The 25116-nt window shown below is 50.1% G+C and overlaps 1 protein-coding gene across 8 annotated transcripts in view; it reads left to right on the plus strand.

Moving 5' to 3' along the window:
- SLC6A5 (solute carrier family 6 member 5) overlaps positions 1–25116 on the plus strand; it is a 55809-nt gene that overhangs the window by 13742 nt on the left and 16951 nt on the right. For 7 of the 8 annotated variants that reach the window (XR_015158059.1, XM_086385543.1, XM_086385546.1 and 4 more), the window contains 8 exons: positions 654–795; positions 3253–3385; positions 10712–10846; positions 13177–13280; positions 16131–16255; positions 22240–22352; positions 23099–23230; positions 24206–24305. Coding sequence is in view for 7 of the 8 variants with exons in the window: in XM_086385543.1 (XP_086241669.1) it covers positions 654–795; positions 3253–3385; positions 10712–10846; positions 13177–13280; positions 16131–16255; positions 22240–22352; positions 23099–23230; positions 24206–24305 (984 nt within the window). In the remaining variant the exon portion in view is untranslated. The remainder of the gene's footprint in view (positions 1–653; positions 796–3252; positions 3386–10711; positions 10847–13176; positions 13281–16130; positions 16256–22239; positions 22353–23098; positions 23231–24205; positions 24306–25116) is intronic. The other variant, XM_086385545.1, reaches the window with a different exon arrangement.

Genomic DNA, 25116 nt, shown 5'->3' on the forward strand with positions numbered 1-25116 from the left:
TTGTCCCCAGTTGAGAAGCCCTGTTGCAGACTCATGAGCTCATGTTAGTGTGCAGGAAGCATGTGGCATGCATATTTAGGGGACCTCTGTGTGTCGGCTGCCATGCCAGGCAGTGGGTTCAAGGTGAACTTATTAGTGAGTCTTCTGTGGCAGTAGCCCTTCAGCTTTGCTGATGTCTGATTAAAATTCATTTCCACAAGCCATTTATTCTTTGTGGAATCATAAGGATCTTGGTTTGAATCCTGCTTCTGTTTCTCGTTAGCTGTGTGATTTTGGTAGAATCACCTAATATCCCTCTTTGAGCCTTTTTCCTCATCTTAAAGATGGAGGCAGTGGTACCCACAGCCTAGGCTGCTGTGAGCCTCAGGGTAGATAACACATGTAAAGTGCTTAGCATATAGAGAGCGCTCCAGAAAGAAGCGCTGTTGTTACCAGGACCAGGCACAGCTGAAGCGGGTACCAGGGGCTCTGGGATGAGTAACACACAATTTTGGGATTCATCTGCATCCAGCTTTGCTCAGTTAATATCTTCCCAAAGTGACTGTCCAATATTTAGGAAATATTTTAGCTTTTGTCTTTAAGTTGCTGGAAAGACAAGTGTCTATTTTCTGTACATATTTCACTGTGTTTTCATTCTGTCCTCTCCTGAACAGATTCCTGTGTGATCAATGACCATCCCAAAATACAGATCAAGAACTCGACTTTCTGCATGACCGCCTATCCCAACTTGACAATGGTTAACTTCACCAGCCAGGCCAATAAGACATTCGTCAGTGGGAGTGAAGAGTATTTCAAGTAAGATTTTTTAAAAAACACTTTCCGAGAGAAACCCAGAAAATTAGTGAATATCCAACCTGTGGACTTGACGGATGGGCTGCCTCTCTCTGCACCCTCCTTGCCCATGGGGCCAGTGTACCAGGGCTTCCATTTTACAAGAGACGCTGGAAATCAAATACGAATTCTTATGGCTCTCATTTTAAATGTTAGCAAATCAGTTAAAGTGAAACACTGATGTCAAATAAGATGCATGTGTCAGTGGGCCCCTTATTTGCAGCCTCTGCTTAGATAATAAGAAGTGGCCATTATATCCCCGCTGGTTTGCCCGAGTACCATGAATTCCTATTCCAAGTTTCCTCTCCTGTATGGACTCTGAGGGTACATGAGTATTCCCTGTAGAACAGAAGGGGCAGCTAGGCTGAATGAGAAAAAAAAATCCCCTCTAAAGATAACCTCGATCAGTGAGGGTGGGCCTCGATTCACCCTGAGCATTGAAATAGGAGCCTGACCCTGTGGTTGGCTGAAATCTGATCACATAATCCATGTGGTCAGGTGTATTGTCGATCTCCTCCAGGGGATCTTCCCAACCCAGGAATCAAACCCATTGGCAGGCGGGTTCTTTACCTCTAGCGCCACCTGGGAAGTGATGTGTATTGTAGAAAGAAAAGAAAAGAAAGTAAGTTTAGTCGCTTAGTAGCGTCCGACTCTTTGCGACCCCGTGGACTGGAGCCTACCAGGCTCCTCCGACCGTGGGATTTTCCAGGCAAGAATACTGGAGTGGGTTGCCATCTGCTTTTGGTGGCTTTGCAAATCCTCTGGGACCATCTTAGTTTCTCAGAGGGACTGTTATCAAGAGCTTCTCTGGGCCTGTCCGACATCCCTTATTAAACCATGGAGTGGTTGAGAAGGCCAAGGGGCTGTGGAATCATTGATTAGATGGCCTACTCATTGCGGGGTGGGGACCTGGGGGCTGGGGGACCTTTTCAGTGCTTGGGAAGTACGGCCCCTGAGGTTTGGGAGCCGAGGCTGGTCCCACGCTTGGTGACTTCTACTCTACCCTTGTGCCCAGGGGGCCCCAGCTAGACCAGGAGGGGTGCTGGCCCCTTGGCTTCCCCAAGCAAGTCCAGACACTCAGCTGTCAAGTCTGCAGCCCTCTAGAGCAGCGGTCCCCCATTGTTTTGGAGCCAGAGACCAGTTTTGTGGGAGACAGTTTTTGCACAGGCTATCAGGATGATTCAAGGGCATAACATTTGTCGTGCACTTCATTTCTATAGTTGGTACATCAGCCCCACCTCAGATCATCAGACATTAGATTCTGGAGGTTGGGAACCCCTGCTGCAGAGTCTGGATGCTGGCTGGCCCTTGGTTCAGGTCACAGAAAGACCCGCGCCGCCCCCGCCGCCGCCCACGGCTCTGTGACTTGCTTGTTGCAGAGTCGAGGGGATCGTCTTGTCTGTCATGGTGACTCATGGTCCCTGATGCAGCCTCCTGTCCCCAGGAATGACGGTGCCCGTTTGCCCTCTGTCCAGGGATTCAGGGGTCACCAGGCCGGGACTGCTTTAGGGGCCAGCAGCCACTACAGATGAGTGCCCGCTCCCTTCCATTTGCCGCTGGTCATCTGTCTTTGAATATGTTCCTTGAGTAAGGACCAGCTAGCCCTGTGTTTCCATTTCAGCCAACCTCAGCCCCAGGACGGGCCCATCACAACCTGAACTAAAATGCACAGCAGCATTTTCTATTCTTTCTGTACTGTTTTTTTAAGTTATAAAAAATCTATTGGGATGCATTCTCATAAAAGAGTAGAACAATATAAAAGCACATACAAAATCATCCTTGGCAGTTTAGAGTTTCTGTTAGTGGTGTGTTCTTATATAAAAAATCAACCTCTGTAATGCCTGTTGGGGGAGGGGGGGCTGCACCAGGACCCCCAAGGCTGTTGGATTTGTTACACTGCTCTGGGGCAGCTGCTGATGACGGTGGAGCTGATGTAGTCTTGTTCAGAGCCTGCCCAAGGCCATAATTAATTTTTTCAAGTTGAAGTATAGTTGTATTACCACCTCATGTTAATTTCAGGTGTACTACACAGCGATTCAGTTACACACACACACACACACACACACACAGATATATATTCTTTTTCAGATTCTTTTCCCTTATGGGTTATTATAAAATACTGAGTTCCCTGTGCTATACAGTAAGTCATTTAGGGCCATAATTAATTAAAAGCAGAGTAAATTCAGTTGGTCTCACCGCAGACAGCTGTGGGCGGGAACCCTGATCAGCAGACCCCTCACAACCTGATCTAATCCGGCCCCTGGTGGGGAGGCTGGGGGATGCTGGGATTTTGTTCCATGCTCCCTGGCTCTGCAGGAAGAGAAAGCCTGCAGACGGCCACCTCCCCCACCTCCTCCTTCCTTTCCCTGCTCCCCTCCCTACCCACCCTGCCCCCATCACTTCTCTCCTTTCAACTCGCAGGTACTTTGTGCTGAAGATTTCTGCAGGGATTGAGTATCCTGGTGAGATCAGGTGGCCACTAGCCTTCTGCCTCTTCCTGGCTTGGGTGATTGTGTATGCCTCCTTGGCAAAAGGAATCAAGACTTCAGGAAAAGTAAGAGTCTGGATTTACCCGAGAGGAAGCTCTGGGACACCCAGGGCAGGTTGTATGGTGGAGTAGCCGAAGGGCACTGGGAAGAGAGTCAGGGTCATGGGTGTCATTCTCCTTCTGGCCCTGAGTAGCTGGGGGGCCTTGGGCAAGTGACTTCATGCCTGTCTGTAAAATGGGATAATAGCGCCTTTCTGCCCAGGAGGTTTTAAGGGTTAAATGAAACAGATGTGCTCAGGGCTCCTAGGGGATGGCAGGGGGCTCAGTGATGGGTTTTCTTGCTTTCCTTTCGGGCTTTCCATTCAGTAGATGGGAATCCCCGATATGCTTCAGTCACTCGCCCGAAACTCTAGAATCACTGCTTTGGCTTTTTGCATCTTGTTCTGGCTGCCAACTCAATCACTGCTCCTCCCAAGGAGCTGGAATAAGATTAAAATTGAAAGTGGATTCCTTCTCCTCGCTGCTGACCCCTCCGCATTTCATACCCTTTCTCCTGTCTGGAGCCTAACACTCTCCCACCCCACGTGCCCCCAGCAGTAAAGGGTGATGGTCCTGCCAGCGGGATATTTTTTTTGTCGAGCACATGCTTGGCCCCTCTTGCTAGGTAGTCACTTGGCTGGCCCTTTGGAGGTGGTGAAACCCCTACCCCAAGCTCAGTTCCAGGGCACAACACGCAGGGCCTGTGGGTAACCTCAGGACACACTGGACCTTGTAGTAAGGTCCCAATGTTTCCCCTCATCTTCCTGCTGCTTTAGGGGGAAAAAAAGAAAAAACCATTAAATGGCTAACCAATCGCTTTGATGACAACCAATAATATTTAATTATCTTAAGAGTCATTTGCATGTTTCAGAGTGAAACCCAAACTGTCTCAAAGGCCTAAGGAATAGAATGTGATGGTGTCTCTGAGTCCATAGGTTGTGGAGTTTGACATGGTCCAGTTGTCTGGATCAGGGCTTAGTGTGGTCACAATGAGAAGCAGCCACTTTGGAAGGATCAGGCCTCACAGGGCCGAGGGCCTGTGCCAGCTTTCACCTGCTGGGCATGCTTCCCAGCCCCCACCAAGCCCCCACGTGACACCCATCAGCGACACGGAGTGGTCTGTCTTCTCCCAGACACGTGGACAAGATTGTGAGGCCTCTGGTGCCCTCCGTGTAATCTGGTTCCACATGGGCCCGGACGGTGGATTCTGGCAGCTTGGTCAGGATCACTTGAGCCGGGTGGGGTCCTTGAATATCAGGTGGGGAGAGAGCCGGCTGGGTTTCTAGCCCCCCAGCCCTTCCCATGGTGTTTTCTGTGTAGGGACATCTCCACTTGGGCCATGAAACCTGTCTGGGCTTCACATTTGCCCTTAGCTTTGATTTATCTCTTTGCCAATAAGTGGAAAGCAGATTTTCTTTATCTTAGCTATTTCAGGAGCTAATGGTTTTCTCATTTCCAAAGCGAAGGCAGTTGGACGGGGTGATGTCTAAGACTCGCTGGCTCTAATATGATTCTGTCAGAACACCTGCTGGCTGAGACGCAGGCACTTTTCCTCTCTGACCTCAGTTCCCCCTCCGTAAAATGAGAGCTGGGATCACGTGACCCCTGAGGACCCCACTGACTCTGAATGAGTATTATGAGACTGGAGCAATTGTTTTTCTAGGCCAACAAGAAAATGGGGAAAATGTTAACATGACCTTGACAGTAATTTCCCATGAGTCCCAAGGGTTTCCAGGTCTCCTCACCTTCTGCAACTTGGAACTGAGCTTCGAGTGGGAATAAAGGGCCAGATAGGAGGTTGCTTAGCAAGAGTGACCACACCTTTGCTCAGCCAAAATCGAACTGGCAAGACCATCACTCATAGCTGGAAATGGAGAGAGGACAACTTCAACCATAATCAAAGGCCAGACAGGTCTCTAGCAGGATAGGCTAGAAGGTATGACTGGTGGGAGAAGAGGTGATGGTGAGGGGGATAACACCGTCTTCTTGGTGACCCAAGGAAGGATGGCCTGCTGGCTGTAGATTCAGACCAGCCTGAGTTCGAATCCCATCTTCATCACTTTCTAATCGTGTAACGGTGGATGAGCTATTTAACTGTTGGAACCTCAGTTTCCTCATCTGTAAAATGGGAATAATGGTTCATCCCTCATAGAGCTGTTCTAAGATTAGGTGAAAGTTGCATACCTGGCATATAGGGAGCTCTTAATTAACACTAGCTCTTTTCATTTTTGTGGTATTGATGGATTGAGTGGGTACTGTGCCATACTGACATCTTGAAAGCAGCATCTCTGGTGGGAAAAGGGGAAGAGAAAGGAAACTTTGTTGCCAGGCAGTGTACTTCTCTTGTGTTAGTGCCTTCAGTCTGCCCAGCCCCCTGCTAGGTCAGGACATTTCTTCCCATTTTACAGATGGAGAAGCTGAAGCACATCAAAGTAAGTCGCCTGAGGTCATACAGCTGCTAAGAGGCAGCCCTGGGCTTTGAACCCAGGTGTTTCCCTTTAAAGCCTAGACTCTTTCCCCTACATGTCCTCTCCCAAGGAGAGTCTGTTAGGAATATGGAAGTGCAGAATTCTAGACTCATCGTTTGCACTGGGGGGATGAAAGTCTCCCCACTATGAATCAGGACCCTTGCACTCCTGCCCTGTTCTGCCATCATCAGCTCTCATTGCCAGCTGGGCAAGTCCCAGGAGGCACTTTGTCCCTTCTTCCACACCTGCAAATTCAAGGGTTGAGGTGTATTTTCTCTTAGACCGGTCTTTGTTAATCAGTCTGATTTTTAGGGGGATGGTGTCAGAATCAGTTGTTGGCATGATGTAGACGTTAATCCTTGGGGCCAGATATCACGGACTCTCTCTCTGAAATGAGTTTTGAGTAGCTTTCAGCAAGTAAGTATTTCTTTTAGGTCTGCTAACTTATCTTTCTGCTTCATTGAGAAAGATTTCCAACTAGGGATCAGTAATTAATTTTTTAAAACGAGGAATACTGCCAGAAATAATGTGTCCTGATTTATTTTCCTGCCCTGGGGTGTGCAGATATTAATCATGAAGCTTTGTTTGGAAACACGGCTGCAGATCCTCATTATAGCAGGCTTCTTTGTGATTGAAGTTCCACCAAGGCTGTCATTTCTAAGCAACAGAGATGTCCTTCTTCTCTTGCAGCAAGATAAGCTCAGGTCCTCTTGTTCAGGGTCCTAGGAGATACCAGTGGCTGGTTGCCTTCTATGAGACCTCAGTCTCCCTTTGAGCAGCTAGAATTCCAGAGTTTGGTGCGACCAGCAGGCAGCCCGAAGGTCAAATGCAGCCCATCTGACCTCTGGGGCTGCTCTGCTGGAGAGTTATGGCAAGGACACAAAGCTTGCTTAATTAGCTGGCACAGCCTTGGGAGGGAGGTGGCCTTACCACCTGTTCAGGGCTCCCATTGTGAGGACGATGCTGCCAGGTGTCAGCCAGCATGCTCGGATCAACCCGTCATTGTCACTCCGGCCAAGTATAATTCATTACTGTTCAAGTTTAATGCCTCTGACAGTCCATCCTGAAACAGGTGCGTTCTGAAGTCCACACGACACAGGAAAACTAGCTGTGATAAAACCTCCACAAACACCTGACTCACACCGGAGGCATCCCCAGGATTTAGACATGAAACTGTGCACCCTTTCAGATCACTGCAGTCCCCATCAACAAACTGAGTGCATCATTCCACACACCAGGGCCAGACCTGGTGCGGCGGACAAGTGCCTAGGGTGTGACATTTAAGGCAGTGTTCACACTCAGGTTCCCGCCTGTGCAGGGTGGGCCGGTGAGAACGAGTGCTTCCTTGAATTGTGCACCTGGGTGGTCCCTTGCCTCACCTGAGTCCCCGCCTCTGATCTGGTGGCTCAAGGACTGGCATTAAAAGGAAGGAGATAGGTTTTGGAGTTAGAAAATGTCAAGTCTGGATCTTGGCTCCAGCTGGAAGACCTTGAGTGAGATATTTAACTCTTTGAGAGAGCCTTAACCCAAGCCTCAGTTTTCTCCTCTGTAAAATGGGACTGCAAAGAGCTGGTCCATGGCGGAAGCTCCAGAAATGGTTGTGTCCGAGCCCTAGCAGTCAAGTGGGAGCAGCATCTCAGGTGGTTAGACTGGTGCTACTCTTGGGGTCTTCTTCTGCCGGACCCCACTGTTTGCCTCATCTCTCTCGCCCCCTCCCATCTGCACCTCCCACCGGCCCCATGTGATCAGGAGGTGAGAAGGATACTCCTTAATTGTCACCCTGCCCCTGCTGTCTTGGTGGGGTGGGGAGGTCAGACTGCTCAGGGCCCTGCTGGCCCCTGTAGCGATCCTCCCCTCAGCCCCATCTGACAGGTGGGAGGACAGCCTGGGTCGTCCTGTGGGAGTGATTTTCTCCTGAGACATCAGATGCCTTTGGGTTTCTCTCTGTGTGTGGAAGGGGAAGGAGAGAAGCAAGTCTGTGGGGATAGGAGGGAGCAGGCCACCCCCTCACAGGCCCTGGTAATGCCAGTGCCTCGGGGCAAGGACGGAGGAGGGACCACTGTCACGGGGGCAGGGAAGAGGCCCCTGGGGGGTGGTGGAAGCTGTGTGGAGACAAGGAGACCAGCCCACGCCTGGTCTACAGACAGGAAGACTTTGTCCTTGACAAGTAATTGGGTTTAGAAAGTGAAAGTGGCTCAGTCGTGTCCGACTCTTTGCGACCCCATGGACTATACAATCCATGGAATTCTCCAGGCCAGAATACTGGAGTGGATAGCCTTTCCCTTCTCCAGGGGATCTTCCCAACCCAGGGATCGAATTGGGTTTAGAGGAAGAAATACCTCCTCTTCTTTCCTTGACCTGCAGCCTGTCCTATTTAGCTGAGGGCACCTCTGCCCATCAGCTGCTGAGGCCAGAACCTTTGGGGTCACCCTGAACTCCTCCCTGCCTGTCTCTCTCACTCCACATGAAATCGATCAGGAAGTCCTGCTGCACAGCGTATCTGGTTTCTGACCATTTGTCCCGGCTCCTCTGAAATGCCCTGGGTGGAACCACTGCTGTTCTCTGCCTAGATTGCAGCCATGACCTCCTAACTGCTCTCCCTGCAGTAAAAACTCAACGTAGCCACCGGGTGACACTTGAAATATTAGATTGTGTCATTCCTTTGCCCAATCCTCCCTGTCTTCACCCCCGTGCCTCCAGGCCCTACAAGGTATGGCCTGTCCCTGCCCGCCTCCCCTCCCCTGACCTCCTCTCCCATGGTATTCCCACCACACTGGCTGCCTGGCTGCTCCTAGAAGGTCAGCACACTGCCTTCTTAGGGTCTTTACTCCTGCGGTTCCCTCTGTCTGGAATGTTCTTCCGGATATCCAGTTGGCTCACTCTCACTTCCTTCAAGTCCTGGGCAACTTCTCAAAGAGGTCTTCCCTGTCCACCCTTTAATATGGCCATGTTCCCAGCCAACCTCCCCAGCGTGTGCCTGGAATGTATTAGATGCTCAAAAATATGTGTCCAAATGTACACATGTGTGTGTATTTATTGAAGAACTAAGTAACCACAAGAGTTTTATCTTCATCTGAAACTGTCTCCCAAGCCGTCCTTCCGAAGTCCTTGGGTCTGGTCTCGTCCCCTGAAATCCCAGTGGCTGCCAGGCTGGAGCCTCCTGCCAGGCCCTGGGGTCTGTGCAGCCAGTGCGTGAGGAGGGGGGCTCTGTCTCCCTCCTGGGGGCAGGCCAGGGGTGCCCAGGAAGGCAGACTGTGGGTGGGCACAGAGGGGCTCTGAGCCCACAGTGCTCAGTCTGTGCCTCCTCCCAGTCATGGATGAGTGAGGATTGGGTGGTCAGGGATGGGCGCTGAGCCTCATCCTTCCAAGTGTCGTCTGATGCGCTTTGGGATGTAACCGGCTCATGAGCTGAGGGTTGCCGGGGTCATTAAATTCAGCACTGGTGAGTCGTGAGCAAGATGGAAGGGGCACTTCTGTTCCCAGGGCCCCAGGCCTGTTCTGCGTTGTCTGGATTGTCCCACCCTGCTCTTCTAAAGCCCCATGAGGAATATGCAGTCGTTATCACCATTTTGCCCACGTGGACACTCGGGCTCAGGGAGGTTAAGTCACTTCACCAGACGGCCCAGCTCGTAAGTGGTGCAGCTGGGACTTGAGCTCAGGGAGTGCAGAGTCAGAGCTCTCCCAGCCCGCTCTGCTCTCTTCTACTGGGTCCTGGTCCCAAGCCCGTCCTCCACTCCAAAGTCTGACCGACAGAGAAGGAAGGTGCTTCCTCTTTGTCCCTGTTCAACCACAGCCCCCAAGTTCTGTTGGTATTATTTCCCAAATGTTTCTTCGCTCTGCTTCTTCCCTTTGTTCCGAGCCCAGGAGCCTCTGTTGGCTGGGACGCAGGGCCTCCCTGACCTGGTCCGTGTGTCCAGCACCCCTTGGCTCTTAGCCCCAGCTGTGTGCTGTGCTCCCAGTGAGTTTAGGGCCCGCCTCACCCCTGCCTTGCCCCCTTTCTTCCCTCGCCTTCCTACTGGGCGTCACCTCCTTCATGTTGCACTTGGCCTCTAAGATCCAGGCGGGTGTCATCTCCATGCATCTCAGAGCTCCCGGTGGGGCTCCGTGCCTGCCCCGGACTTCACAGTGTCCTGTTTGGAACTGCTGAGCCATTATTCAGACGTTGGCTCTGGGTCTCCCAGGTTGAGTTCCTTCATCTTTATGCATCTAGGACTTGGCACAACTCCCAGTTGATAGTAGGCCCGTGATAAATGCCTGTTGAATTTAACTGCATTTAATGACCATCTGTCACTAATCAAGCGCTATGCTCGAGGCCCATTTAATCCTCACAGTTATTTTTTTTTTAAGAAAGGTGCTATTATCCCATTTACAGATGCAGAAATTAAGATTCAGAGAACTGAATAGCTTGTCTAAAGTCTCATAGCTACTCAGTGCCAGAAGGCCAATTTCATTTGAACCTAAATATACCAAATTCTAAGATCATGCTTCTTTCGTGTCACTGGGCTGCCTCAGTTAGTGAGTGTACATAAATAAGGATGGAAAACTTAAGCTAAAGAAATTAATCTCTGATGGTGGGATTCGGGGCCTCAAGCTGAGGGTGAGCTAGGTGTTCAGGAGGAAGAGGGCATATAACATTTCTCGCTCAGTTGGTTCTCAGGGAGTTAGCCACTTCTGAATCACCCTCACAGCCTTGGACATCCCCCTAGAGACTTTATTTCTAGCTCTCACTGACTCAGCTTTGGTCACAGTGTCTTTACCTCGTCCCCCATCCTGGAAGAGTTTAGGGGAAAATAGCCCATGAGGCGCCCTTGTCCAGATGGAGATCGCACTCTGCCTCTCTGCGGCGCCTCTGCTCACTGCTGCCCCTGCGTGGTGGTTTTTGCAGGTGGTGTACTTCACGGCCACCTTCCCGTACGTCGTGCTCGTGATCCTTCTCATCCGAGGCGTCACCCTGCCTGGAGCTGGCGCTGGGATTTGGTACTTCATCACGCCAAAGTGGGAGAAACTCACAGACGCCACGGTGGGCCTCCGATTTCATTCATCAAGCGCCTATCAGGGGAACAGCACATGGGGTTGGGTCCCACTCTGGGACTCAGTTTAACAGAAGAGGTCAGACCTCCTCTCCCAGGGCAGCTCACTGTTAGCCTTTACAAGCTCCTGATGATTTTGAAATGTTACGGTACTCAGGAAGTTTTTTTTTTTTTAAACTTTACATAATTGTATTAGTTTTGCCAAATATCAAAATGAATCCGCCACAAACGAGAAGTGAGCAGCAGGGGGTTTCAGATCGCTGGAACAGTTGTCCTACATCTGGGGTTGCTGTGGAAGTTGAAAGGAAGAATGAAATTCCCTTAATAGCTTTGGGTTGCCTCATGCCCCTTATCTGTTGCTAATTATAGTGTGTTGGAAATGGGTTTTGCGGTTGGAAAATAAAGGCACTTAGACAAACTGCAAGCAGTTATAATTTAAAGGGCTCAGACAGATTTATAAGAGCCAGCACACACTTATACTTTCTGTTGGCATATTCAGTACAGGCATGCTGCTGCTAAGTTGCTTCAGTCGTGTCCGACTCTGTGCGACCCCAGAGATGGCAGCCCATCCCTGGGATTCTCCAGGCAAGAACACTGGAGTGGGTTGCCATTTCCTTTTCCAATGCATGAAAGTGAAAAGTGAAAGTGAAGTCGCTCAGTCGTGTCTGACTCTTAGCGACCCCATGGACTGCAGCCTACCAGGCTCCTCCATCCATGGGATTTTCAAGGCAAGAGTACTGGAGTGGGGTGCCTTTGCCTTCTCCCAGTACAGGCATATCTTACTCTAAAATCTCCTAGAACTCCATGTGAAGGGGTGATTGTTTAATAAGAAATGCATTTTCTCTCCGTAAAGAAAATTCTGCTTTTCCAGAAGATTTTAAGAAAGCATAGCTAGAATTGAGTTTGCACACAAAGAAAAACCTCCAGATAATGGCAGCTTAAACAAAAGTTTATTTTACTTGGAGCTACTACAGCAGTCTAGTGGTAGATAGTCAGACACTGGTTGGGTGGCTCCATAGTGCCCCAGGCTCCTTTCTGCCCCACCATCCTCAGTGAATAGCTGCCATTTGGCTGCCAGGGCTCCAGCCATCATGTCAGCATTAGCACAAAATAGTGAGAGAAGGGGGAGAACACCTTCCTTCTCTCTTTAAAAGAGAGAAAGCCTGGAAGTTCCATATAACACTTGATTTTTCTCATCATTGGCCAGAAACGAAGTCAGATGATCCTCTCTCAGGTGTGCCTCCCCTTGATTCTTGGAGATGGTCATTTGGCTGGATGTATGCTGCTGCTGCTAAGTCGCTTCAGTCGTGTCCGACTCTGCGACCCCGTAGACAGCAGCCCACCAGGCTCCCCCATCCCTGGGATTCTCCAGGCAAGAATACTGGAGTGGGTTGCCATTTCCTTCTCCAATGCATGAAAGTGAAAAGTGAAAGTGAAGTTGCTCAGTCGTGTTCGACTCTTCATGACCCCATGGATTGCAGCCTACCAGGCTCCTCTGTCCATGGGATTTTCCAGGCAAGAGTACTGGAGTGGGTTGCCATCGCCTTCTCCGGGCTGGATGTATGGCTGCCTTTAAATAAAACCACAGCTTTGTTACCAAGGAGCGTGAGAGAATAGAGGTTGGGGTAGGCACAGACTTTGCCAGCACATACCTTGCATATGTTAAGCACAACTTAAAAGCCAGATTTAATTTATAAAAATGATAGGAAGTCATTATCAAATCATATAAATCTCTAGCTCAAACTCTTGAGTTGCCTTCTGGAGTTTTATGAGGACGATTAAATTGCCAAGACGAACAAGAGGTGCTGTCAGGCAGGTTCACGGAGGTGGCACTGTGAAATCCACTGTGTGGTGGCAATGGAGCATGCTTTCCTTCGAAGGTGGGGGCTACAGAATTTCACATTTTTAGTAAATTGTAATCTGTGAGAATGTCAGCTGTAAACAATTTTGCTTTTGTATCCATGAATATTTTTGCTTTTGCAAATTGTTTTTTATTTTGAGACGTTTTCTAGCTGAAGAAAGGGCTTTTCCTTTCTGTATGGTTTTATGTGGTAGGGCTTGCCAGCATGAAATGTGCACATCGCTTACTGAGTTCCTCTCCTCTGATTAGAATGGAGTTAGGGTCTCCCAGGTCAGTCACTGCCGCTTTGGTTTCCAATGCAAACAACTGCGTGTGTTTCCCATTTATGTTGGTGCCCGCGTCATCCTGGCCTGATTGCCTCCCGCCTCCCAAGCCTCAGACCCTGTGCATTGGGAGCCTCCTCTCCCCCGGACCAGCCTCCTCCAGTGACATTGAGTCTTCCCCTTTCTTGCCTCCCAGGTGTGGAAAGACGCTGCCACTCAGATTTTCTTCTCTTTATCTGCTGCATGGGGAGGCCTGATCACTCTCTCTTCTTACAACAAATTCCACAACAACTGCTACAGGTATGTGGAGGCACTTCAAGCCCCAGAGGTGGCTGGTGAGTGGGACTAGGGCCTGGGGACAGAACCTTGGGCTGAGTTATCACGTGCCTGAGGCCACAACCTCACATTTCACCTGAAATAGGGCCAGGCAGTTGTCTCTGGAGTGGAGGAAACCCCCTGCTAAGGCTGAGCTGCTGGCCCCAAGGCCTGGCCTGGCCCCCAACTTGCACCCTGATTCTGACCCTTGGGATGGACCTGAATTTCTCTGGAGGTGCTGTCCCACTGGCTGTGTTCTGGCATAGTCATTTGTGAGCTCTCTAGTCCACGGAGACAGCTGTATGGCAGTCGTTGATGAAGTATGGTCATACGCCCACTTGATAGACATTTTTCTAATGAGCCCTATGAGAAACGCAGTGTGGTACAGTTGAAGAAGTACCGTGGTGGTGGCTGTGTTAATTAACTCGATAGTGGGAGCCCTGTTTCATGCATATGTTTATCAAATCATCACATTACATACTTTAAATATGTTAAAATATATTACAATTTTATTTGTCAGTTAAACCCAAAGTCATGCAAACTTTGAGTCCCCTCCCAGGTTTAAGAAACAGAACCAGGAAGTGTTGGGCATTGGGAAGCTACATTTCCAGACAGGATCCTCAGGTGGTCCTGGTGCAGGGTGGCACTTGGATGGGGTGATATTAGGGGGCTCCGGAACCCTGAAGACATGAGAGAGTCCGTACAGCCCCTGGGGGAGGTGACATCTGAAAGTTAAATCTGTCTGTGACAAGCAGTAGGAAGATAAGGTTTGTTCTCTTGAAGGGCTAATTAAAAAAAAAAGGAAAGACGCTTGGAGTCAGACAGACTTGCATTTATATTATGACTTCACCATTTATTAAGACTCCAAGACATGGGTGAGAAACTTCACTTCCATGAATCTCCATTTTCTAATATGTAAAATGCAGATTATAATATTTTGTTGAGGATAAGAGATAATGTATACAAAAGTCTCATGGCGATATTTTACACACAGTAGGAGCTCAGTAAACAGCGGTAGCCATCATTCTTATTTTTAATCATGCATGAGATCTTTCATGAACCAAGAGGAAGAGATTACATGTAAGCTGTAGCCTAGGTTGGCTGGAATGGCCTCACACAAGTGCTGTCTCTGCGGGCCAGATTTCAACAGGTGCAGGGGAGCAGGGCATGTCTGCAGGCGGGGCTGAGTGGGGCTGGGGGTGACGGAGATATGGGGGGAGCAGGCTGACGGCACTGCAGCAGGGGTGGGCTTGTGGGGATGGGAAGGAACTGGGGCCTGAGAATCGGCTGAGGAGAGAGCCTTTGTGTTAGTCTCTGGGGGCCTGTTGTAACAAACAGTGCAGAGTGAGTGACCTAAACAATAGAAATTGACTTCCCCATTACCCGGAGGCCATAAGTCCAAGATCAAGACGTCACCAAGATGATGTCTTCTGAGGCCTCCCTGCTTGGCTTGCGGCCGGCCGTCTTCTCCCTGAGTCCCCATCTGGTCTCCTGCTCACTGCGCACCCTTATCTCCTCGCTTATTGGGCCTCAGTCATATTGGATTAGCGCCCACTCTCATGACTTCCTCTTACCCTAAGTACCTGTTTAAAGACCCTGTTTTCAAATACAGTCACATGCTGAAGAACTGGGGATAGTGATTTCTGCATACACATTTGGGGGCCCGCAGTTCAGCCCACAACAGCTGGTATGCCAGACTAAGGAGTCTGAGCTTCTTTGATCATAGCTGCTTATTGACTTATGGCCCACGAGAATCAACCTGAGCACCCTCAAAGGGGAAAGCGTGGCTTTGTGTTATGTTAGAAATGAGGCTGTGTGGTCTGGCTGAGGGGCAGGAAAGCTGGGTTCAAACTTCAACTTACTGTTGATGAGCCTATTACCTTCCCCTGGGCCTCAGTTTCCCCATTGGTAAAAGACCATGATACTGGAAAAGATTGAAGGCGGGAGGAAAAGGGGATGACAGAGGATGAGATGGTTGGATGGCATCACCAACTGGATGGACATGAGTTTGAGCAAGCTCCGGGAGTTGGTGAGGGACAGGGAAGCCTGGCGTGCTGCAGTCCATGGGGTCACAAAGAGTCAGACACGACTGAGTGACTGAACTGAAACCAAAGGGCTGGACGAGGCAGATGGTGTCCTGAGCCCTTGCTCCCTGCCAGGCTTTGCACGTGGCTCAGGCCTCATCTGGTTCTGTCCTCACAAGCTGTGAGCGAGTGGGGTCATTGCCGCCATTTAAAATAGGAGTGGAAAGAAAGTGACCTTGTCAAGGTCATGCCTCTAACATGAAGAGAACCAGGACAGGAATTTGTCCCCATGGCTCCATCTAGCTGTGACCGTTCTCTTGGGTCTAGGATGGACAGGGCAGCCCGGGAATTGCAGCTGCATGGCCAGCAGAGGGCGCTGCCTCCGAGTTGCTGGCCTCTCTCCTCCCCTCCAGGCTTGCCCATCTAAGCCTGTGTGTAGGAACCCCAGGCTGTTCTAAGGTTTGGGGGCATTGGGTGGTCCCGCTGCCTTCTCTCATATGTGGTTCCTGTCCCAGGCTCTGCAAAAGGCCCCCATCCCTTCAATTTCTGCTCTGATGGACAGACTTACTCTGCTACAGCCAGGAGGGGAGACCTGCTTTCATAGCAGAGCTTTGTTCTGGTGCTTATACACTCAGCCCAAGGGAGCCTGTGGTCAGGCTGTTCCCTTGTGAATAAGAGAGAACAAGACCAGCCTACACTGAGCACCTGTTTAGAAATGGGCGTACGCACACGTGTCCACCAACACATTCGTGTGTCCCTCCCGTCCCTTCCTCCATACAAAGCACAGCTGATGACCTGTCCCTCCCCCCAGGGACACGCTAATTGTCACCTGCGCCAACAGCGCCACGAGCATCTTCGCCGGCTTCGTCATCTTCTCAGTCATCGGCTTCATGGCCAACGAACGCAAGGTGAACATCGAGAATGTGGCCGACCAAGGTACCGTGCGGCCGTCGCCCTGCTGTTGTAGGCCAGGTTCCATTTCACATCCTGAGCTTCTCACTTGTGCTGCTGTGCTAGGAAGCTGTCCTTCTGGGGCGGGCTGGAGAGGGGGCAGCCTCGGTCCCCCTTTGTGGAGGGGCCCAGAACAATTGAAGCACCTGCAGAGTTAGAGCTGGTCAGTCCTTACCTAGAGGGGTGGCTATAAAAGCCCTTTCCTGCCACCCTCTCCTCTCTCTCTCTCTTTAAAATATTTATTTATTTGTCTGTGTCGGGTCTCAATTGTGGTATGCGGGGTCTTCATTATTCCATGCAGACTTAGTTGACTCATGGCGTGTGGGATCTTAGTTCTCCAACCAGGGATTGAACCCATGTCCCCTGCATTGCCAGGCTGATTCGTAACCTCTAGGCCACCAGGAAAGTCCCTGGTCCCTCTCCTGTTTTAGCTAAGCTCCAGCCTATGTAAGGTCTCTACCTGTTAGGCATATGTAGAGGATTCTCTAAGCCAACCAGCGCTCCTGCAGCTGATGTGGCCACAGCCTGCCGCAGGGTGGCATCCCTCGCCAAGGGCTCTGCAGGCACTGAGCTAATGCTTATTAATGAGAGAGGCCTTCTGCTGACAAAGCACAGGTCGTAAGGTCTGCCATGCTCTCAGGGCCTTCTGCTGAGTTAGCAATGCAGACCTGCGGTGTTTTCCCCGGCGGGTGGAAAGGTTGGACGGTGGTGGAGGGAGGGCTGTGGGATAAATGTTTACTCTCTGCCCAGGTGATCCATCTGTTAATGGCTAACACTTGTGTGGTCTCTTTGGCGTGTACAGAGGGCTATCATTTTTTAAGCTCATTTAATCCATATTTCTAGCACAGTCTCTTGTAGAGAGTATGTAATACTTTTACTGAACTTTGTATTTCCACCCTGCCTCATTCTACACAGGATTTGGGTGTTGAGCGGGTTTTGGTGATGAAGGTATTTCATGGTGGCATCGTCTGTCACTAGGGTCACCCTCTAATCAGGCGTTTAGGAGATGCCTCAGGGTCAGGACCGTGGCTGGGGCTGTGGCTGGGGCGGAGGGGACGGGACTGTCTGTGGGCTCTAGACCACCCAGACTGTGGGCCTGTCTTGTGGCTTCTCTGTGCAGCTGTCTTTCCTCAAGGAGCTCACTGCAGACCTCAGATAATGGCTCAGACGGCAGCGCAGGGAGAACTAAGCCTCAGCTCACCTCCTTGGTGGGCTGCCGTCTCCCTGTGGATAGGTAGTCACCACTTCAGCGGGGCTGATAGCATGCTGCGGGCCTCCAAGAGTTAAAGAACCAGCTTGTTCCTGGGGGGTGGGGGGTAGTTATCTCTCCCTGGAGAGAGTGTTGAACCCCCAGGGATTTTGGTCCTGCAGCAGTGCACTAAATTAAAGGTCCCAGAGCTGAGCCAATGCCCTTCCCTGGTTGGAGAGTTTAAAACTCCTGGGGAGGAGGGAGGTGGCAGGGGTGGGGGATTCGGGGGTGGGGAGAGAAGTGAAGGCTTTGTCTCCAGGGTGCCTGTGACACCCAGCTGCCCGTATTTCCTGCCAGCAGGGTGCCTGGAGCAGCTGGGTCCTACCCCACTTTCTGGCAGGTCTGAGGTGTTTCGTTATTCTTGAGACATTACTGAGCTGTGAACCGGTGAACCAGTTGAACCAGTGGCTGAGTGGTCAGAGATAGTGATTCCTGAGACATGGCCATGTTAATTTATTCTTTCAAGCGCTTTCCTACCCCAGGAAAGGGATATGGGGCACAAGTTGCTAAAACCCAAATTAAATTTTTATTTTCCTGTACGTACAAAGCATCAAACAAATGGTCCAGGTTTCCTCTAGAATTTGCCCTTTCTAGATTTTTTTCATTTCCTCTGATTCTAACAGGGAGAGAAGCTCTTCTCATGGATTCTAACATGTTGTGTTCATACGGTGGACCCGTGAACAACGCAGATCTCAGATACGGGGGGTTAGGGGTGCCGAACCTCCGAGCAGTCAAAAGTCCAAGTTATAATTTATTAATCAGCCCTTTGTAGGTACAGCTCCTCTGAATCTGAGATTGCTTTGCATTCATGGATTCGCCCAACTGTGGACTGTCTTGTATTGTATTTATTACTGAGAAAAATCCACGTGTGAATGGAGCCTCGCAGTTCAAACCTGTGTTGCTAAAGGAGCAGGTACTTGGTAGTTTCTCATCGTCACCAGCAGACCCATCGGAAGTGGGTGTCATCCCCCATTGGGGAGAGGCAGGGGCCCTTGGAGTCTTCTCCCAGACCCACGGGCAGCTAACCCTGCTCATTTGAACTCACATACTTTATCGTATGTGATTTGCAGGCTTGTCTGATTCCCCTGGTATAATGGGGGCCCTGCAGAATACAGGACAGAGATTTGGGGTCAGGCCTGCATTAGGTGCCAGCCCCATGCCCTCCTCGCTAGGCGACATTGGCACGTGAACGTTCAGTTCATTTGTGCTGATCCGGCATTAGTGACTGTGCTTTGATATTCGGTCCAAAGCTGGTTCGCTTTAATAACCTAACACTAGTACATTTTATTTAGAGCTCCCTTTTAAGAGAGGCTCAAAGTCACTCGGAGAAGGCGATGGCACCCCACTCCAGTACTCTTGCCTGGAAAATCCCATGGACGGAGGAGCCTGGTAGGCTGTAGTCCATGAGGTCGCTGAGGGTCGGACATGACTGAGCGACTTCACTTTCACTTTTCACTTTCATGCATTGGAGAAGGAAATGGCAACCCACTCCAGTGTTCTTGCCTGGAGAATCCCAGGGACAGAGGAGCCTGGTGGGCTTTCGTTTATGGGGTCGCACAGTCGGACACGACTGACGTGACTTAGCAGCAGCAGCAGCAAAGTCACTACCTCAAATCTTGGCTGTATCAGACTGAGGGTGACTGAGGGTGGATTGGTATGAGACCAGGCCATCTTCTGCTCTTACGATGGGCACAGGGAAGGGGGCATGGTCTTCTCAGGCATCAACTTCAAAAAAGCAGCTTCCTGGGAAGTCAGCCTGTTAGAGGCATCTCCCAGCCATCTTCACGGCTACCTGGGGAGTGCTGACTCACTGTCAGAATCCTACCCAGGGCCCTACCAAGATGCTGACCCCCCTGCAACAGGACTGGATTAGACATAGCAGGGGAACACACAGTGCATGTAGATTTCCGGGGCCTGCGTGGTAACTCCCAGGTAACCAGGCCACTGGGAAGTGTCGCCCTGGCTCCCTCGCCCCCTCATAGTACAGAGACCCTGCTGATCGAGATGAAGGGACCGTCCCACCATCTGTCTGTCCCTGGAAGCCAGTGCTTCCAAAGGCGCAGGGCTCAGGGCTGCCTCCTCTGAGAATGCATGCATGGGTGGTAGGAAACCAGCAGAGTGAGCACTCCCCATGGGCTGCAGGCCACGCTGGCTCCAGAGCCCCTGGTTCTGTCTGCAGCGGCTCTCTAGGACCAAGGAGGCTGTCACTGTAGGTCTCTGGGGCCCTGGCCGAGTCGCTGGCCTGCCGAGCCCCTTTGGGCCCCTTTCACGGGAAGAGCCCTGAGTGGAGGGCTCAGAATAGTGCCTGGCTGTGGAGAGAACTCAGTAAGCACAGACCATTATTCTGAGCCCTTCACTAGTATCAGTACACTTAACGTTACAGAGATTCCCTGAGGGTGAGTGAAGAGAAAGTCGCTCAGTTGCGTCCGACTCTGCGACCCCCATGGACCATACAGTCCATGGAATTCTCCAGGCCAGAATACTGGAGTGGATAGCCGTTCCCTTCTCCCAGGGATCTTCCCAACCCAGGGATCGAACCCAGGTCTCCCACATTGCAGGTGGATTCTTTACCAGCTGAGCCACAAGGGAAGCCCTATCCCTGAGGGTAGGCACTATTATTTATCCCCATTGTATGGATAAGGAAACTGAGGTATGTCCAGAGTCTTACCCAAGTTTTATCTAAAGTCCTGCAGCTAGAAAGAGGCAGAGTGAGTCTCCTGGTCCCCGGGGCAGGGGAGGCTGCCCTCCAGCTCCTGGGCTTTGCTGAAAGTGGCAGGACTCAGCCTCTGTCAGATACATCGGCCTCACCCAGGGAAAACTCCGCCGTGGCTCAGGCAGCCCCTCTTCCCGGACTCTGCAAAATATTATAAACATGTATTTAAAAAATCCGCTTGCTAGCCATCTTGGATAAACGGAGTTTTCTGAACATGATGCCTTTACCCTGTGTACTATAGGGAGGCCACCAAAATAGAAACAGGCCAGATATTTGGAAATCCTTCTCCACCCTGAAAAAGCAGTAATGTCCAAATGGCTGGAATCCTGTTAAAGCAATCAGCCGAGGTCCTCTGGCAGTGGCCATTTTAAGACCTTCTTGTCCACTTTATGAGCCTAAACTGAACTGGCTTCCTTGGTGTTCAGGGCACTGAACTGGCTTCCTCGGTGTGCTGCATTTGGGACCAATTTTGAACTGTAGTTTAATATTGAGTTTTCTTTTATGGTTCACTCAGGGAGTCTTCAGAGGCTGTTTCTACCGTCTGTTCAATAAATGTATCAGGTGAGGGTATCTTAGGCATTCCAGGCTTTATATTTTAAATACCCAAAGCCCTAGGCAACATTAGGAGCTAACAACCTGATAAATTCCAGTTTAAAAAAGGGCTGTTATGATTGAGTTATAAAAACTCCAGGTGCTGCGATTTCTGGCTTCTAGACGTGCCCTGGCTGTGGATTACCCCAACATTCCCTGGTCTCTGCCCATTATCATGTAGGTTTCTACTTACAGGGAAATTCACAACTGCTGCGTCTTTTACCATCTTCCCAGTGAGGCCACGAGGCAGGTAGGAATGGCTGGTAGGGTTTTATGTTAGCAGAGAAAAACGCAGCTCAGACATCCTCTATCAAGACCACACACGATATTCTTGGGAAGACCCAGATCAGAGCTGCTAATTTCCATGTTTCTTGTCTGCTCCTAAGAAGAGCTAATATTCTGAGAGTGTTGATGACGTGTGAGGCACTGGCCTCAGTGCTTTCCCTGCACTTCCTCGTTTGTTCGTCATGACTATCCTATTATGAAGAACTGTTGTTATCCCCATTTTACAGATAGGCAAGATTGAGGCTTATAGAAATAAATTGACTTCTCTAGGGCTGCACAGTTAGCAAGTCATGGAGTCTGAATTTGGGCCCTGAACTGTCTAGGCATTAGAGACCAAACCCTCTCAACTCTTGTGTTTCCCTCATCCCCACCTAATTACCTGTGGACTGATACAGCCCCATGTTTACCAAGCCTTTGTGGGGCAAGATCCGATAAGCATTAGACGATTCACCTTTTGTGTAAATGGCTTTGCCTGGAGGAGTGACTAAGAAGAAGGGTAGCAAAAGGGGGAAATGATGTCGTTCTGGGAATGTTTAACCCTGATAGCAGGGTTTCTGGATCTCATCACGCTTGACCTTTGGGTTGGATAAATCTTTGCTGTGGGGGCTGTGCATTGAAGGATGTTTAGCAGCATCTGGCCTCTCTACACACCAGACCCCAATAATCATCCTCCAAGACACCCTGGTTATGAGAATCAAAAATCCTGGTTATGAGAATAAAAATGTTTCTAGATATTGCCATATATGCTCTGGGAAGCAAAATCTCCACTGTTCTAGAGGATAATAGTACATCCTTCCTCAACCCATTAATATAGACACGGAGGTTTTTGTGTTTATTTGCATGGGGCACAGCCTGGCCGTAGTGTTGGGCTGGCCCTGAGTCTCTGCTTTGCCACTGTTTCTGAGCCTCTCCTATGAGTTTCCTGAGATGTGGACCTAATTCCTCCGGTCCTTCCCTTCAATTAGTTTGAGGTCTAAATGGGGAAACGGATGAAGAGGAGTAAAAATATAGGACGCAGAAGGAGCAGCTTGTCTTGTAAACGACTCAGGACTGCCACGGACCCTGTGGGCTTCCGGGAAGAGGGGTCTTGGAGCTGGACCTGCCTGCGGTCATCTGTCTTGCTCTTTCCAGGGCCAGGTATTGCATTTGTGGTTTACCCAGAGGCCTTAACCAGGCTGCCCCTGTCTCCCTTCTGGGCCATCATCTTCTTCCTGATGCTCCTCACTCTTGGACTTGACACTATGGTGAGTGTCCCCTTTGACCTCTGCTCCAGTCCTCCTTCTGAAGACCCCTCTCCTGGGGCGCTCTAATCCAGCCCGGGGCAGGGTTTGGGTGTAGTATTATCTCAGCGTTTCCTGAAGCGATGTGTAGGGATGGTGAGGCACCTGGCCAAAGCTCGGGACAGCCTTGCATTTGTGGGTGACTTAGGTGGCGGTGCAAAGGACCTGTTCTCTCTCCCTCTTTCCTTTTTTCTGTGCAAGTTGTACTTATGTTCTTCCTGCTTTGGTGTCCTTTTGCCAAAGCAAGTTCTGTGGGGCCGGATAGGGGAGAATAATGCGAAGTCAATTTTAGGGAAATTGCTGCGGGGCTGAGACTACTACAAATCATGCCGACAGGTGCTCAGAGTTTAGTAGTTGGGTGCAAGGAGGGTTTTTTCCTCAAGTGTAAGATCAAATGTGCTGTAAACGGGAGGAGAGGAATTTACATCTCATGAATACAAAGTGACGCTTAACGTGTCCTAGCGGATGGCTGTGAGTGCAGTCTCTGGGGGCTGGAGACATAGCTCTCAGGTTCACATCCTGCTTAGATTCCCCTTGCTGACCTTGTGGGTTGGACCCCAGCAAGATCCTTTAGACTCATCAAGGGAAAGCAACCCCAAAGACCAGTCCTCATACAAACACCACTTTGCCTGGTGGGAGACACAGAGGACTCTTTTGAGCCTGTGGGGCTGGGCAGTGTCGCAGGCGTCCCTTCTCCGGCATCATTCCAGTTTGCCACCATCGAGACCATAGTGACCTCCATCTCGGACGAGTTCCCCAAGTACCTGCGCACTCACAAACCGGTCTTTACTCTGGGCTGCTGTGTTTGTTTCTTCATCATGGGCTTCCCAATGATCACTCAGGTAAGATGCCTGCTGGGCACAGGCTTCGGATGAGGGCAGGTTGTGGGTGGGGCTGATGGCTTTTCCGTCTCCTTACTCTTAACTCCCAGACCTTAGAATAACAGCCAAACCACTGCCATTTCCAAGTAGATGGCACCAGTCCATTAGAGATTCTGACCGCAGAGGGAAATATGTCACCTTGGCTACTAATGATACTTCTTGCATCTTCATAATTGAGACGTAGCCTTCTTGAGCCAACGAGACAGGTGTGTCCTACTTGAAGAAAATGAAATACATGGAAATCCAACTTGACTAACCAGAGACATTTCCACTTGATTACTTGTAATATACAATATCTATAGTCGTTGGAGTTTCTTCTGGTCCTGAGTGTCTGGTAAAATGAGTATTTGCTCACCTGATGTGTGTGTATATTGCTTTTGCTGTCTCTCTGACCTTGAGCAAGTCACCACTTTGGGTATTAGTTTCTTCATTGTAAAATGATGGATTGAAAGGAGATGGTCTCTAAACCTCATGTAAGAGTGAGGTAAAGATGCAGGGGGATGTTTGAAGACTGCCCATTGACAGATGTGTGAGGACTGCTCATTGACACCTGAAGGTCTTATGGAGATCAGTCACATGCAGGTATGTGGGTAGAAATGGCCATCTGTTGCTTAAAGCAAAAATGATGCAGTTTGGCTACTTTCCCATTTACATCTTCGAATGTTTGACCTCTGCCTTTGAAGAGTCAGATGTTAAATCACTTTTCTGGGCTTGTGCTGTTGATGAGCTTGGGAGTCTCTCAAGGGACTGCTTTGTTAACACAGCAAGGCCTCTGGCTTACTTGACCAGAGTTAAGTTGCTCCTCTCCAGGGGACAGGGGATCCTTCAACTCCTGTTGGCACATGACCCTGCTCAGGCTGCAAGGACTGGCTGCTGGAAGTGGGTCACAGCCTGGATCCAGGCCCACTGACGTTGCTTGTCTCTCTTCCCTGCCAGGGTGGAATTTACATGTTTCAGCTTGTGGACACATACGCCGCCTCCTATGCCCTCGTCATCATCGCCATTTTTGAGCTCGTGGGGATCTCCTATGTGTACGGTAAGGGAACCACTGAGACGGATGCTGAGGCTAGTGTCACTGAGGCGTCCATGGCTAGCAGGTTTCTCCTATTTAAGAAGACAAGACAAGGGCTTCATTGCAGCTGTTTAGGAAACAGAGCTGTACCTTTATTTCCAAACTTGCCTCAATCACTTGGATCTAAAAGATGACCGATGGTGAAACTTTGTTACCAGAAACTGCTAGGACTGGGACATGCGCTTGACAAGTGAACCTTTAATGCCTGTGGGTGGTGGCCAGACTAGGGGGGAAGAGGGAGACTGCTTTGCTCCTGTGAAAGTATTTCAGGGTCTTGGTAGCTGTAGTCTTCATGCAGCTTGAGGTGAGGAGTAGCTTCACTGGTGGTCTCCTGATACTATAGTGAGAAAAGAGAACCTCACAGAGCCTTGTGTGTGTGTGTGTGTGTGTGTGTTAGTTGCTCAGTTGTGTCTGACTCTTTGCAATCCTGTGGACTGTAGCCCATCAGGCTCCTCTCTCCATAGAATTTTCCTGGTAAGAATACTAGAGTGGATTGCCATTTCCTTCTCCAAGGGATCTTCTTGACCCAGGGACTGAACCCGGGTCTCCTGAGTTACAGGCAGATTCTTTACCATCTGAACCACCAGGAAAGCCCCATCATAGGTCCTTAGGAGACTTTATTAGCGTCATGGGAGCCTGTGATGCAAGATCTCAACCCCAGATTTTCCCAGGAAGAAACTTCCAATTCCTTCCAATTCCAAGGGTTATAAATTAACCCTTCCTATCAATGGCACCCCACTCTAGTACTCTTGCCTGGAAAATCCCATGGACAGAG

Source organism: Bos grunniens, chromosome 29, assembly GCF_055505025.1.
Source record: "Bos grunniens cultivar Pamir isolate PY7600 chromosome 29, Bosgru_T2T1.0, whole genome shotgun sequence".
In the NCBI taxonomy this organism is placed as follows: domain Eukaryota; kingdom Metazoa; phylum Chordata; class Mammalia; order Artiodactyla; family Bovidae; genus Bos; species Bos grunniens.